The 14,014-nt window shown below is 35.8% G+C and overlaps 1 protein-coding gene across 2 annotated transcripts in view; it reads left to right on the forward strand.

Moving 5' to 3' along the window:
• Window positions 1–1,389: 1,389 nt before the first annotated feature.
• Window positions 1,390–14,014, forward strand: part of LOC121734798 (breast cancer metastasis-suppressor 1-like protein) — a 101,195-nt gene continuing 88,570 nt past the window's right edge. For both annotated transcript variants that reach the window (XM_042125414.1, XM_042125415.1), the window contains exons 1-3: window positions 1,390–1,693; window positions 3,135–3,285; window positions 11,525–11,618. In XM_042125414.1, the coding sequence (XP_041981348.1) occupies window positions 1,492–1,693; window positions 3,135–3,285; window positions 11,525–11,618 (447 nt within the window). In that variant the 5' untranslated portion in view covers window positions 1,390–1,491. The remainder of the gene's footprint in view (window positions 1,694–3,134; window positions 3,286–11,524; window positions 11,619–14,014) is intronic.

Genomic DNA, 14,014 nt, shown 5'->3' on the forward strand with positions numbered 1-14,014 from the left:
ATAATATTACTAAACTTTATTATTGCTGCATTTTATTACTTATGGCTAAAATTCCTCATCTTTTCAACATCTCGAATCTCGACCTCGATTAGTAATAATTGTTGTGGCGCTCAAGTAATTTAAAGATGGTAAAAAAATATTATTAAAAAACCTTAGGAACGTGATATATGGCAAAAAAACTATATTTGACGTGTTTTTTTTTTTATTTCCCCTAAAAATCCCCCTAATATTTTTCCCCCTTTTTTGCCCTAACTTGGTCGAAAACCTTAGGGGGGGGGGGAGAGAATCCCCTGATCTGGCAACACTGCCACAAAGAGTTCCTTTATGTATTTGTACCAAATTGTACAGAGCACTTGCAAAATGCAGTATGCACAACGCAGGATTCCATTTTTTTGCTAAAACTTAATCGACCTTGCTTAAAAACTCCAAAACATGCACTTGGACATGCACCTGAGGCACAATGAAACATTCTCGTACGATTGTTTAAGTCTCAAACCAGGGCCCGTACCACGAAACGGTTTTGAGACTCAAACAATCGTACGAGAATGTTGCGTCCTATTCTAACAAACGTGAAATGACGTTGTTAGAGCAGGACGCGGCATTCTCGTCCGATTGTTTGAGTCTCAAAACCGTTTCGTGGTAGGCCTACAGTTTCGTGGTACGGCCCCTGACTATAATATACTTGGGTACAGTACTCCCAAATTAACAATGCGCATGCAAATCTTCGCTAATAATTAATGTCGTAATCACGGAAACACCCGAGTCTATGAAACGTAAGAGCCCCAAACAATGCTTTTGCATTTTGCACCTTGTTAGGAATAGATAATATATAAGTAAATATCATAACTTATACCCGGTACTCGGTACTCGATCGCGGTCACCGGTCCGTCGTTCAGGCCTCGTTTTTTTAACCCCCGACAAAAAACAGGGGGTCGCTAATGTAGATGTTTGATTTCACATATTAACATTATAGTTTAAGGGTCAGTCACAGCGACACAATCAGTGACATGGCGATACAAAATGCAAAAGACACTGTTGGCGGTCCCCCGACACACAGTGACAACAATTATGGACTAAAATATCACTTTACACTTAGGAATTATTTAAACTTAAAGTCAGGAAAATATATTATTTCATTACTTTTTAAGTTATTTGGCGGGGGTTTTTTTTAAATTTCCTATTTAGCGGTACATGTTTAACGTACTGTACGGTACCTATATAAATGAATTATAATATTCTAATATAATATCTCATTTATCTATGGTAATGTAAATGTTTTTAAAAATAAAAATTATATATTTTGGCTGTATGCCATTATTGTCATTGCTACGAATGTGTCAAACATTAAAAAATTAATAGGCGTTTGACAATGACATTGACGTTTGAGGCTTGACGTAAGCTACAATTGTTTTGTAAACTACAAAAAGGAGCGAAATTCTTTAATTTTATTAACTGCTTTTTATAATTTCTTAATTCTTGCCAGTTTTAACCATGCCATCAATGAAAGTGGAGGGTGACAGTGACGGAGACGGCGATATGTCGGGAGGGGAGACTGAAAGGTCTGGGGGCTCCTCCAGAGGCCCTGATCGTGACTCCAGCGCGGAGGATGCAGACGAGCCTGACTCCGATGACTCCTCTGAGATGGATGAATGCGAATGCGAGAGGCGGCGGACAGAGTGCCTCAATAATCTGGGTTAGTATAATTTTGAGGTTATGTTTACAAACCAAACAATTTTTGTTATCATGTCTTTGGTTCTCATTTGCCGCAGTTTTTGTATTTTCAGCATACAATAACAAAATTTACAGTTTGTAAGGCTACAAATCATTTGCTTATTATAAATGATATTTATAACATGAAGTTAAATGTTGAAAGTAGAAAGTAACAACAAATAAATCATAAAATTTGACTTTTATTAATCTGACTGAAATTATATTTTGTTTCCAAAACTTAATTTTGCGCAGAATAGGTAACACGTTTTTGATTCCCACTTGCCAGGAAAATTGATGTTTATTTGATTTTCTAGGGGAGGGCAGCTGCCCCCCTCTCCCCTCCCCCCCCATTCATCACCATATCTGGGTACGCCCATGATTATGCATAGAGGGCAACAAAAGTTTTCACTGAAATGCTAATTTAGTCTCATGGCATGCACAATTTTAATTTGCAGTACAATAAAGATCATTTCAATTTTTTATAGAGACATAGAAGGCTAAACAATAACATTTAATAAATAGATTATATAATATATTTAATAGAGCATAATATCTTAAAGTAAAGTAAATATACTGGGGATTCCCAAAGTGTGCGCCGCAGTGTCCTGGTGCACCGTGGAAAGGCGCCGTGAGTCAATCCTCCATCTGCATCCAAAACCACAAATATTATAAAATAATATTATAATTAAATTAAATATTTTGTTAATTATCATTTACCTGCTTAACCTAACTATGATCATTAAAGATGTTTATTTATGTGTCTTTTTCTAATAGCTAGATAAAGCCGTGACAAAATATTATGACGTGTAACTGTGCCACAGGCTAAAAATGATTGGGAACCCCTGAAATATACCATACTGCATTTTTGTCTAGGATACTGACCAACGATCCTAGCATGGCCACAGTAGAAATGCGAAAGTACAGAAACACTGCGGTACACTGTAGTAAACTGAAGGTACCGTTCCAATCTTTACTGTGGCTATCTGCAACCAACAAAAAATCATTAAAATATAATGCCACTTTATAACATAGACTATAGTCCTAAAAATTCAAATAAAATCCTATATTTTATTTGAATTCTTGTCGGTCGCGGCTAGTCGCGGTAAAGATCGGAACAACACCCTCAGTTTATCTCCACAGTTTTCTATGCTTTCGCATTTCTACTGTGGCCATGCTAGGGTCGCTGGATGTTGATTTATTTCAAAATTAGTTTTGGATTGGTAATTTATACTAAACAAAAACATTTGACCTTAAACATTTGAGTTTAGCTCAGCTGCATCGAAATGCAGCCTTCTGTTGGTTAAAACACAATGCAATATAGTCTGCGGTTATCAACAAGATTGAAGTTTTTTACTGCTGGGAAAAATACAATAATAAAGTCTACTCTGTGATGTTTATTGATGATCCTGCTTATAACATTCCAGCGAACCTGGAGCGTCAGTTCACGGTGCTACGGGAACAGCTGTACTCGGAGCGCATGAGGCACGTGGAACATCAGCTGCAGGAGGTGCGGGGCGGACGATCGCAGGAGTACGTCGGCCCTCTGCGGCGGCTGCAGGAGAACATGCGCGTCAGGTGAGATGGCACGAGGTACGAGTGAGATGGCATGAGTTGCGAGCGGGATGATATGAGGTTCGAGCGAAAGAGCATGTGGTGTGAGGTGCGCCAGGAGTACGTGGGCCAGCTGCGCCGGCTGCAGGAGAACATGCGCGTCAGGTGAGATTGCACGAGGTGCGACTGAGATGGCATGAGTTGCGAGCGAGATAGTAGGAAGTGCAAGCGAGAGAGCATGTGTTGTAAAGCACGCCAGGCGTTAGGTGCGCGACGCGGGGCATGTCAGATCGCGGTTTTGCATGTGGCGTAAGAGCATTAGGTGCAAGAAAGACAAAGCGATTTCCCAATGTATGCTATGAAAGATACCTCTACTTTTACTACCGTCTCAGTGAAAACCAACGTGAAATAATGCTTACGTTATGGCACAAATTGAATAAAGCTACCGGAGTCCCAATACGGCTAGGGATTATAAGGTATGCGAATGCGCAACCTCAGAACGGCTAAGCCTGTGTGTAGGGGCGGCGACAATCACTTACTATCAGGAGGAATTCCCGCTCATTTCCTGACCCATTGCATAAAAAATACACACTGATTTACTGTCTATATTCAAAAAATTATTATTATTTTACTTTTAACTACTCTTTATGGCGGATGACATACAAATCACTATGTTTCACTACTCATTTAAAACTAGTCTAATACCTCTATATAAAATTCTCGTGTCACAGACTCACAACATGTTTGTGCGCGAACTCCTCCAAAACGGCTCAACCGATTTTAATGAAAATTTATATGTACATTCGTTAGGCCTGAGAATAGGTTTTATCTACTTTTTAAATTGATACTAGAAATAATTTATATGGCAAAACATAGTTTGTCGGGACAACTAGTGTTAAGGTGGCTTTCGGGTCTTTGCCGCGAGCGACCGCGACCGGTAAAAATTCAAATAAAATGCTACTTTATGAAATAGAATATAGGTATCATTTTCTACTGACGTTTGCGTGGCGACCCATGCTGCCGCCGGCGGCGGCGTAAAAGCTAGTGATAGAGTAAAATGAAACCTGTAGCCTATGTCATAAAGTAAGAAGACATCCCTCCACTTGAGGGTCGAACGTCTGCAGTCTCGCCACAAGGTCAACTTCAGTTCCTTTGTGGTGAGAGTACCGCATCTTCTGTCGACGTTTGAGGCGGAGGAATTCTGGCCGACTGATGTGGTCTACCGAAGGTTCCGGAGAGACTCCGGAATGAAGCGCGCGTCACGTCGCCGATAACTCGTAATAAAGTGTATATAATTTATATGTTTGTTAGTCATTATGGTATTATATTGTATGGGCCTATATTAATATATTAATAAATACATAAAATAAGGGCATTTTGTTAGAATTTTCGTCGGTCGCGGTCGCTCACTCAAAGGTCCGGCGGGGCTAAAATGGTCGCTTTGTAGAATCATAATATGAATCTTTTTTTAAATTTTCTTAAAATTGCAAAATGGTCACTCTGCTTGCAATTCATGTCTACAGATCGACAAGGCTTTATATGATCGCGGCGAAAAAAGGAACCAATGCTGCCATCATACAAAAACGTCATTTTATGACAGTTCTCCTTTACGAGCAGCGCCCCCGCTCACGTTCATAAAAAGCCTTGTCGGTCTGTAGCATAAAGTTAATATACCTAGCGGAATAGAGCAACAATCTCGAGCTGTCAAACGAAACCGAAATTAGTCTACATATTATGTGACAGATGTGAAAATATTATGTGTACGTATACACTTAAACAAGCATGATTGAACATGAATTCTATGAGATTAAATTGTCAACGTGCGGTACGTGCCGACTGGACGTCAAAAAAAGAGTGCTGCTCTCATGTATCACACGTCTCTTTTTACCACGCAGTGTTACTGATAGTGACATCTCTCTTGCTCAGGCCTTTGTTTCTCTATTTCGCTAGGTATATTAACTTTATGGTTATAGTAATTCGTACTTATTTGACATATGTCAGTTTGACAGTTTTGACAATTCATTTGCTGAATTGATTGAGAGGAATTGCTAAATGCGACCATTTTAGCCCCGCCGAAAGCCACCTTTATAATATCGGTGCTACGCCGGCGTAGAGCCTCTACGAGCGCTACGCGGCTACAGTGTCTACGATATTTCTACTTCTTTCTAGTTCCGACTGCCTTTCACTTTTAGTGTGAGTGTTATTCTAGTCGTAAGGAAGCTAAGTTAGCTAGGATTTGTATGATATTATAGTTTGTGCGTTCTAAGATGATATGGGTGACAGTTTTCATGTTCCTTGCTATGGGTTTTTTTTACAAGAAAACAAAAAAAATCAAAATGTAATAAATTATATTCCATCTACAAAAACAAATGTTTCCCATAATTGTAAATGAATAAAAATAAAAAGATGCTAAATGCTAACTTATTAATAAAAATTATAAATATTAACTGTGAAATAGGAGTATAAAATTATTGTTACGAAAACATTTGAAAAATGTCATATGCATGAAATGGAACTTATGTCAATAGAGATTGACTCTGTTGAATCGAAATCAAATCGATAAAAAAGGGCGGCCATCTTAAATCGCCGGCACCACTGAAATGTCAGTACGAAAACGATAATTTCGATTGCAATTCCTTTACGAAGTGATTCGATATTTTTAAATTATCGATTAATTTTTGTTAGGTAACTTCCCTACTATTGTCAATTATAATGTGTCGCGCATATCATCATAAAACGCACAAACTATAGTAACATTAGTTTGTTACTAGAGGGCGCTGTTTCGATGTCATGCGAATGATAGTTGGATGGAAAATGACTGAAACTTACACTCAGTGGTTCTTAATTTTATATTTATTTTATTCATTAAGAATTCTAAATAGTTTTAAAAAATACTCATTTTATTGCCAGAGCTAATATATTTCGAGCAGCGCCGAGCTGCGTATCGCGGCACTACTTCAATGAAATGTGTTTCTTTTAGTCTAGTGAATAGAGTTCAGTTTAAATTGACTATACTGGTCTATCAACCGACGTTAGTTCCGATAACGTATTTTGAACTCCTCTAGTTAAACCTTAATAAAAATAATAAGCTTCGGAGGTATGCGAACACAAATATACACTCGCGCCTTCACCGCGCGCGCGTAAGCATCGACTCCGCGTAAATTAAATGTTTAAAAATATTAAAAGTGATGATTTAAGTTAAATAAACCGATAAAGATACCTATAAGTGACATAAGTTTGTATTAACAGTAAAACTTCTACAATTTAATACATAATTGTGATTAAAAGCTGCAAAAAACCGTGTTGTGCTCAAAAACGAAACATTATATTTATGTGAACTTTTGTGTTTATTTTAAATAGAGCTTTAAACTACAAAAATAACTTTCAGTAAAAGTTACGAAACAAATTAAATTACCCAATTACAAAACTAATAATTGAATTGTGATAATAACTGTGCAAAAAAATTTTGGAAGCATGGTGTCGAAAACATTTGAATTTTGAAAACAAAGCTTCCATGCCAACGAACATTGAGCTCCGAAGCAATAGAGAAATTTCGCAACTAGCTTGTAAGAGTTAGTAGCTCAGCTTGTACGTGCTCGGTACCGTACCGACACCCGACGACCCCGGGTTCGCGTCCTGCAGGAGACAGTGAGACGAATTTTGTGTTATTTATTATATAATTTGTGCATGGATATTTTATAGAAACAAGTTGTCCTTTTAATTGAATCAAGGACGCTGAGGAAAGTTCATCGACCTAAGCTCAAGGTCTAAAACATAGAGGAATATTAAATTAAATAAAAGTAATAACAAGGAATGAGTCGAAAAAATATAAAAACTGAATAACTTACGCATGATTTCCGATGTTGCATGCTGCATGACTTCTCCTTTAATAATCAATGAAATATTATGATATGTACAAAATATTAACTTGTATTGCATCTGATTCCCCCCTGCTTTTTGTAAAATTATAATAACATTTCTACATACTATACACCAAAATGAAGCCAAAAACAAAACGCCTAACACAAGAATCCAATCATAGTGACCAATCAATAGATGACTTAATGGGAAACACCATAAACCAGACAAGTGACGGATGTAGCCTTGTATCCAGTAGCCCCAAGACCACCAAGCCTGAGAAAATAACATTAGACAATATAAGCGTTCTATTAGATACCAAACTTGAAAAATTAAAATCATCACTAATAGAAGATGTAAAAAATATAATACGAACGGAATTTCATTATGCAATTGAACAACTTCAAAGTCAAGTTGCAAAAGATAGAAATACCCCTGGAAAAACTGTCCCTGTAGATGAGCAAATACAAATAAAAGAAAATATTACCATAACTACTCTTAACCAAAAAATAGAAACTATAGAAAAACAACTCGAAGATTTAAAAAACAGCAGAAGAATAGTGCTCTATGGCCTGAATGAAAAACACCACGAAACCGAGCATGACATCATAAACCATGTATCCAGAGCGTTTTATGAGATAATGAACATTCATATTGATCCTTACATCGAAAGCGTAAAGCGTATCGGCAAACACGGAGACAGAAGACCAATAAATATAGAATTAATGAATAAACGACTGGCTAAACACATCATTGAATGTTCACAAATATTCCAGAATACAGGTTTAGCTGTCAGCCCTTACATGAACAAAATGAGACTTGAACATCGAAACAGACTTCGGGAAACCCTGCGCTACGCAAGACAAAATGGAGATCATGCAGTAATAAAAAACAATATACTTTATATCAATGGAATAGAACATACCATCAATACAGAACATACTAAACCTGAAATTGATGTGACTACTAACTCTATAATTCAGAATAATAGGAACATAGACGAGACGTTACAAAACCAATCGTATTCTTCAACAGAACAACTAAACCAGGCACTGAATCCAACAAGAAACCGGACATTTCGAAACTAAGCTAAATATTGTTTTTCAAAATATCCAAAGTTTAGGAAATAAAATAGATTTAGTTGAACATTTTTTATTAGATTCTAAGGTAGATATTCTATTACTGTCAGAAATATGGAAAAATAAAAACTTCTGTGATTCAATTTTTATACCAGGATATAAGATAGTCTCGACCTTCTGTCGAGAAACACGTGAGGGTGGAGGAGTGTGTATAATACTAAAAGATGATATAGAATATATTGAAAGAAAAGATATAAATAATAATTCTCAAGAATATGTGATAGAATTTAGTGCAATAGAAATTCCTAAACTAAACTGTGTCCTAATAGGTTTATATAGAGCAGATAGGCATATTAATATATTCTATGAACAAATAACAAAAATACTTAATAAATTAAATACAAAAAATATGAATAAATATATAATTCTTGGGGGAGACTTTAATATAAATATACTAAATACTAACAAACAAACAGAAGAACTCATACATACAATGCGCTCATATAATCTTGAACAATTAATAAAAGAACCAACAAGGGTAACTAGCAATAGTTCTACATGTATAGATCTCTTATTTACAAACTACAATCCTCTTCTAAAAAAATGTCAAGTTGAGGATTATGGATTATCAGATCACAAAGCGCTAAATATTACAATAGACAACAATAATTTACATTCAAAAAATAACAGGCCGTGGTATATAAAGAAAAGAATATTTACAATAGAAAAAATGAACTCATTTAATAACGCACTAAAAGAAATTGAATGGCATAATATAATTAATGAAAAAGATGATGTAAATGTAAATTACAACAACTTTAGCTCGATTTTAAAAACAATTCTAAATAAACATATACCAATACAAAAAATTAAAATTAAAAATAAACCTAAAAAATCTTGGTTAACTACAGGGTTGAAAAAATCATGCAAACACAAAAGAATATTACGAACAATATTAAATCAAACAAATAACGATGTCATACATAAATTCTATAAAAAATACTGCAAAACGCTAAAGCGTACAATAAAAATATCGAAAAAATTGAGCTATAAAAATCAAATGGAAAAATCTGACAACAAAACCAAAACTATGTGGCGCATCATAAACCAAAAATCTGGCAGAACAAAAGACAACACACATGAAAACATCTCATTAAAACTCGATGACAAAACTGTAAAATGTCCTAAAGAAATAACAAACACCTTCAATAAGTATTTTGCAACAGTTGGTACCGACCCAAATAAAAAAATATCTGCAAAGGGCCGCCCCGTCGTTAACTCTCCCCTATGCTCCATGTATCTGAGTCCCGTAAACCGCAAAGAAATTATAAATCTTATCCGTTCTATCAAAAACAAACACAGCTGCGGTATGGACGACATTCCACCAACCCTAGTAAAACATTGCGCAATAAACCTTTCCGTACCCCTAACATACCTTGTAAACCAAAGTTTCCTAGAGGCAAAATTTCCAGATTCCTTAAAAATGTCCCTAATAACGCCAATTCACAAGAAAGGTGACAAGCAAACTCCTAGTAACTACAGACCCATAGCTTTACTACCAACATTCTCCAAAATATTTGAAAAGGCCATGTGTATCAGACTATACAACTTTCTGGAAAGGAATAATATTCTGGACGATAGTCAAAACGGCTTTAGGCAGGCGAGATCTACGACGCTGGCAGTCTATAAATATATCCAAACGGCTCTCCAATACATAAATGACCAAAAGTACGTATTGGGTATTCTGCTGGACATGACAAAGGCTTATGACAAGGTGATATATGATATACTTCTTGAAAAGCTATCAGGCTCCGGTATACGTGGACCAGCATACTCATGGTTCAAATCCTTTCTAGAAAATAGAAAACAAATTGTACAGATAGAACACAACGATCAAGAAACACGAGAAATCACTAAAATAAGATCAGAGGAACTGGAGATGATATGTTCTATTCCCCAGGGAAGTGTGATAGGCTGTGTTCTATTTTTGCTCTACATAAACGATTTACCTAAAATCTTAAATAGCCAAATAGCTCTTCCGGTATTATTTGCAGACGATATATCGATCCTAATCAAATATGAAAATACAAACTCAACAGATGACGTATTGCAAAAAATATTAAAAGATGTAACAGATTGGCTTCGAGATCACAATCTGGAAATTAACTTTAAAAAGACAAAAACTATCCAATTCAGATCATATAAAAAACCAGCAATAAAAATAAATACAACGTTTGAAAACACTAATTTAGATACAGTAGACACATTCAATCTGCTCGGCATTAACATAGACACTCATTTAAATTGGAAAACACATATTCAAACCATCAAATCAAAATTATCAAAATTCACATACGCACTTTTTCATCTTAAATGCAGCACAGATACACAAACCTCTCTCACAGCATACTATGCTTATGCATACTCCTGGCTGCGATACGGGATCATACTGTGGGGGAACAGCGTAAACAGCCACGAACTCTTTATCTTACAAAAAAAATGCGTAAGAATAATAGCACAAATAAAAAATAGAGACAGCTGCAGGCCATATTTCATTAAATACAAATTACTTACACTTACATCCATTTACATACTAGATATTAGCTTATTTGTTTTCAAAAATTTCGATTACTTTACTAAAGTTAAAGATACACATGACATTAACACACGACACAAAAACAGACTACATTTACCATACTCCAGAATTAAAATGCTAAACGAAAGCCCATACTACATGTCAGTTAAAATATTTAATCACCTCCCAGATGCAATTAAAAATGAAACAAAACTATTATCATTTACGAGAAAATTAAAAAGCTACCTAAGTGAAAAATGTTTCTACTCGCTTGAAGAATTCTTTTCTAAAGAAGATTAATTATGGTCTAAAGAATAATGTTCATAAAATATATTAAGTACTTTCATTCATGTACTATTGTAATTGTTTATATTATATGAAATTAAGAAACGAACAATACATAATATTATGTTACTTATGTAAGTAGTTAACAAATTACAATCCAAAATATATCTTGTTAAGTACTATTTTATAAGCAACCGCCTGTACAAGGTGCTGAGTTTGTATATTGTATACTATACTTGGATGCTAATAAAGTCTTTGAAACTTTGAAACACTTTTGAAATTTTGCAACATTTGTTCAGACGCTGATATAGACTAACATAATATACGAAAACTGGTCAGTTCTGAAAATATTACATACACCCGTATATGCACGGGTCGAATTGATAACCTCCTTTTTTGAAGTCGGTTAGTAAAATATGGTGAATGCCTATACTATATGACTAATTCTAGATGATGATATTTCCAGGATCGAGGTGGCAGGTGTTCTCAAACAGATGCGGATAGACAACATCAAGCACAAGTTCCAGGCGGAGGAGCAGGCGGCGCACCAGCACTTCAGGGTGAGTGCAATTTGTACTTAAATGTATGAAAGATATGGTTGAAATTAGCTTGGCAATCAATAACCAGCGCATTGATTCACAAATCCCATTTTGCCTCGGATTTGAAACTTTATCGCAATGGTTAGCGCTGGGGCAGGGTTCACCAATTAGTTTCGCACGGGGTCCATTTTAAGAAGACACGACCTTCGCGGTCCGCACATTTTATAATAGTAAAAAATATTTATGAAACAAAGGTAATTACGGAAATTACAACTCGGTAATTATTTACATATCAATGAAAAAAGTGACAATTTTATTAATTGTTTGGAGTGAAATTGGTGAAAGCTATTGACTGTCTGTCCTGGAGATGTTCATCACTGAAAGTCAACTGTCAAGACTGAAATTTATTTTTAACGAAGTTCACCTTCGAAAATGCTCGGTCTGCATACAATAGGTCGGCGGTCCGGATGCGGACCGCGGTCCGCTATTTGGTGACCCCTGCGCTAGGGTTTTTTTAAATCTTTATTTAGATAAAGGGCTTTTGTCATACATGTCATGCCAGCCCCATCGTATCTTATAGCTATGATTAACAAATAATTAAATATCCTATACAAACACAGCGCTAGGGTTAGAGAGCTTTTATTGGCTGTTGCTCATAAAATGTTTCTAATCCGAATCAAATTACGCATTGTGATTTGTGAATCTTTAGGATCGAATGATAATGTGCTTGTCCATACCTGATCTTAATGTTCTTAAGATATGGTAGAAATTATCTTGGTTATCAATGAAAAGCGAGCTAGAACTTCAGTTCCCCTAGTCAAAATGCCTTGGGGTTGATTCAGAAAGCAACGCGACGAGACGAGGCGCGGCGTGGCATAAAAAGGGTCGAGCGCTTGGAGTCCCGCCACAAAGTGAATTTTAGTTTCTTTGTGGTGAGAGTCCCGACGCACCATCTACCGACCTTCGAGAAGGAGGAGTTCTGGCCGATTGGAGTCGTCTACGGGAGGTTCCGAGGACGACTTCCGAACACGTCGCGCCCCACGTCGCAGACAATACGTGTTTAGTGTTTTAGTGTTAGTTTTTAGTATAATTGTATGTATGTTAGTCTATAAGGTATTTATAATATGGGCCAAGATGCCTGCATTAAATAAATAAATAAAATAAAATAAATAAAAGAGTATGTTTTTAAATGTATGGAGTCTGGTCCAAATTTTTACCACTAACGAGACCTATATAGTAAAATTGTCTGCTAAATACTGAATCATTATAACTGCACCGCAACCAAAAATATCCTGTTAGTAAAATTTCTACCATTTTATTCCATAAAATAGTGTTAATGTGATCCATTGCACTTTTTAACTACTTAATCTATGTCATGTCATGCCGCTTGGCATTTCCTATTAGGTTTTCACTGAAATAGATGAATATCAATATCAATATTTTCACTCACAAAAATAATTTTTCATATGGTCATAACTTTTTACTGACAGCTTATTTTTAATTTGTCTCTTAATGAAAGTTACTCTACATTTAATGGACAATAAGTCTATAATATGGGTCTCGTAAGTGGTGGAAATTGGACCACTTTACTTCATTCTCCTTTGTATGGATTTATCAGAATTCAATAATCAGATCTTGCGAATCTGTCAAATCCATATAAATTTAGAAATGCATCTACGTGTCGCGTTGCGGTCTGAATCAACCCTTAGATGTGAAAAATGTATAGGATTCGGCATAACGCATTGCTGAGTGTCATGCTTTCCAAACATTTTGGACATCTAACTTTGCTATCGAAACTGGCGAAAGCATTTTGTCTAAGCCCTCAGGATGAGTGCGAACCGAATATGCGCCTGAATATGTTAGATAATTGTATGTTATATTAATTTATAAATTAGATTTAAAGAGTGAGGTCATATTGCTCTTTTGTCTTGCGTCGTCGCAAACAAATAACGCGTTGTAAGTTAGTAACATCTGCGTTGCGTTAAACTCTGAAATGACCCGACCCTCGTGCCGAATCATTTTCGCACTAACGCATAAAGTTAATATACCTAGCGGAATAGAGAAACAAAGGCCTGAGCAAGCGAGATGTCACTATCAGTAACACTGCGTGCTAAAAGAGACGTGTGATACATGACAGCAGAACCAATTTTTTTCATCTAGTACAACTCCTCTTACATCTAGTAGTGTTTTAACTAGTACATCTCCCAACGCTAAAATCACTTATCTCGTATTGAAATTAAATATGCCTTATTATAAATAAGGCATTTCAATGCAGCTTTTCAATGTCTATGATTTGAAATAAATAAATAATAATAATTATTATTCATTCATCTGTTTGACGTCTAGTCGGCACTTATCGGCATGTTGACAATTTAATCTCTTAGAAAGATATGCTTGTAAAAGTGTATACTTAAACA

This window comes from Aricia agestis, chromosome 16 (genome assembly GCF_905147365.1).
Source record: "Aricia agestis chromosome 16, ilAriAges1.1, whole genome shotgun sequence".
Classification (NCBI taxonomy): domain Eukaryota; kingdom Metazoa; phylum Arthropoda; class Insecta; order Lepidoptera; family Lycaenidae; genus Aricia; species Aricia agestis.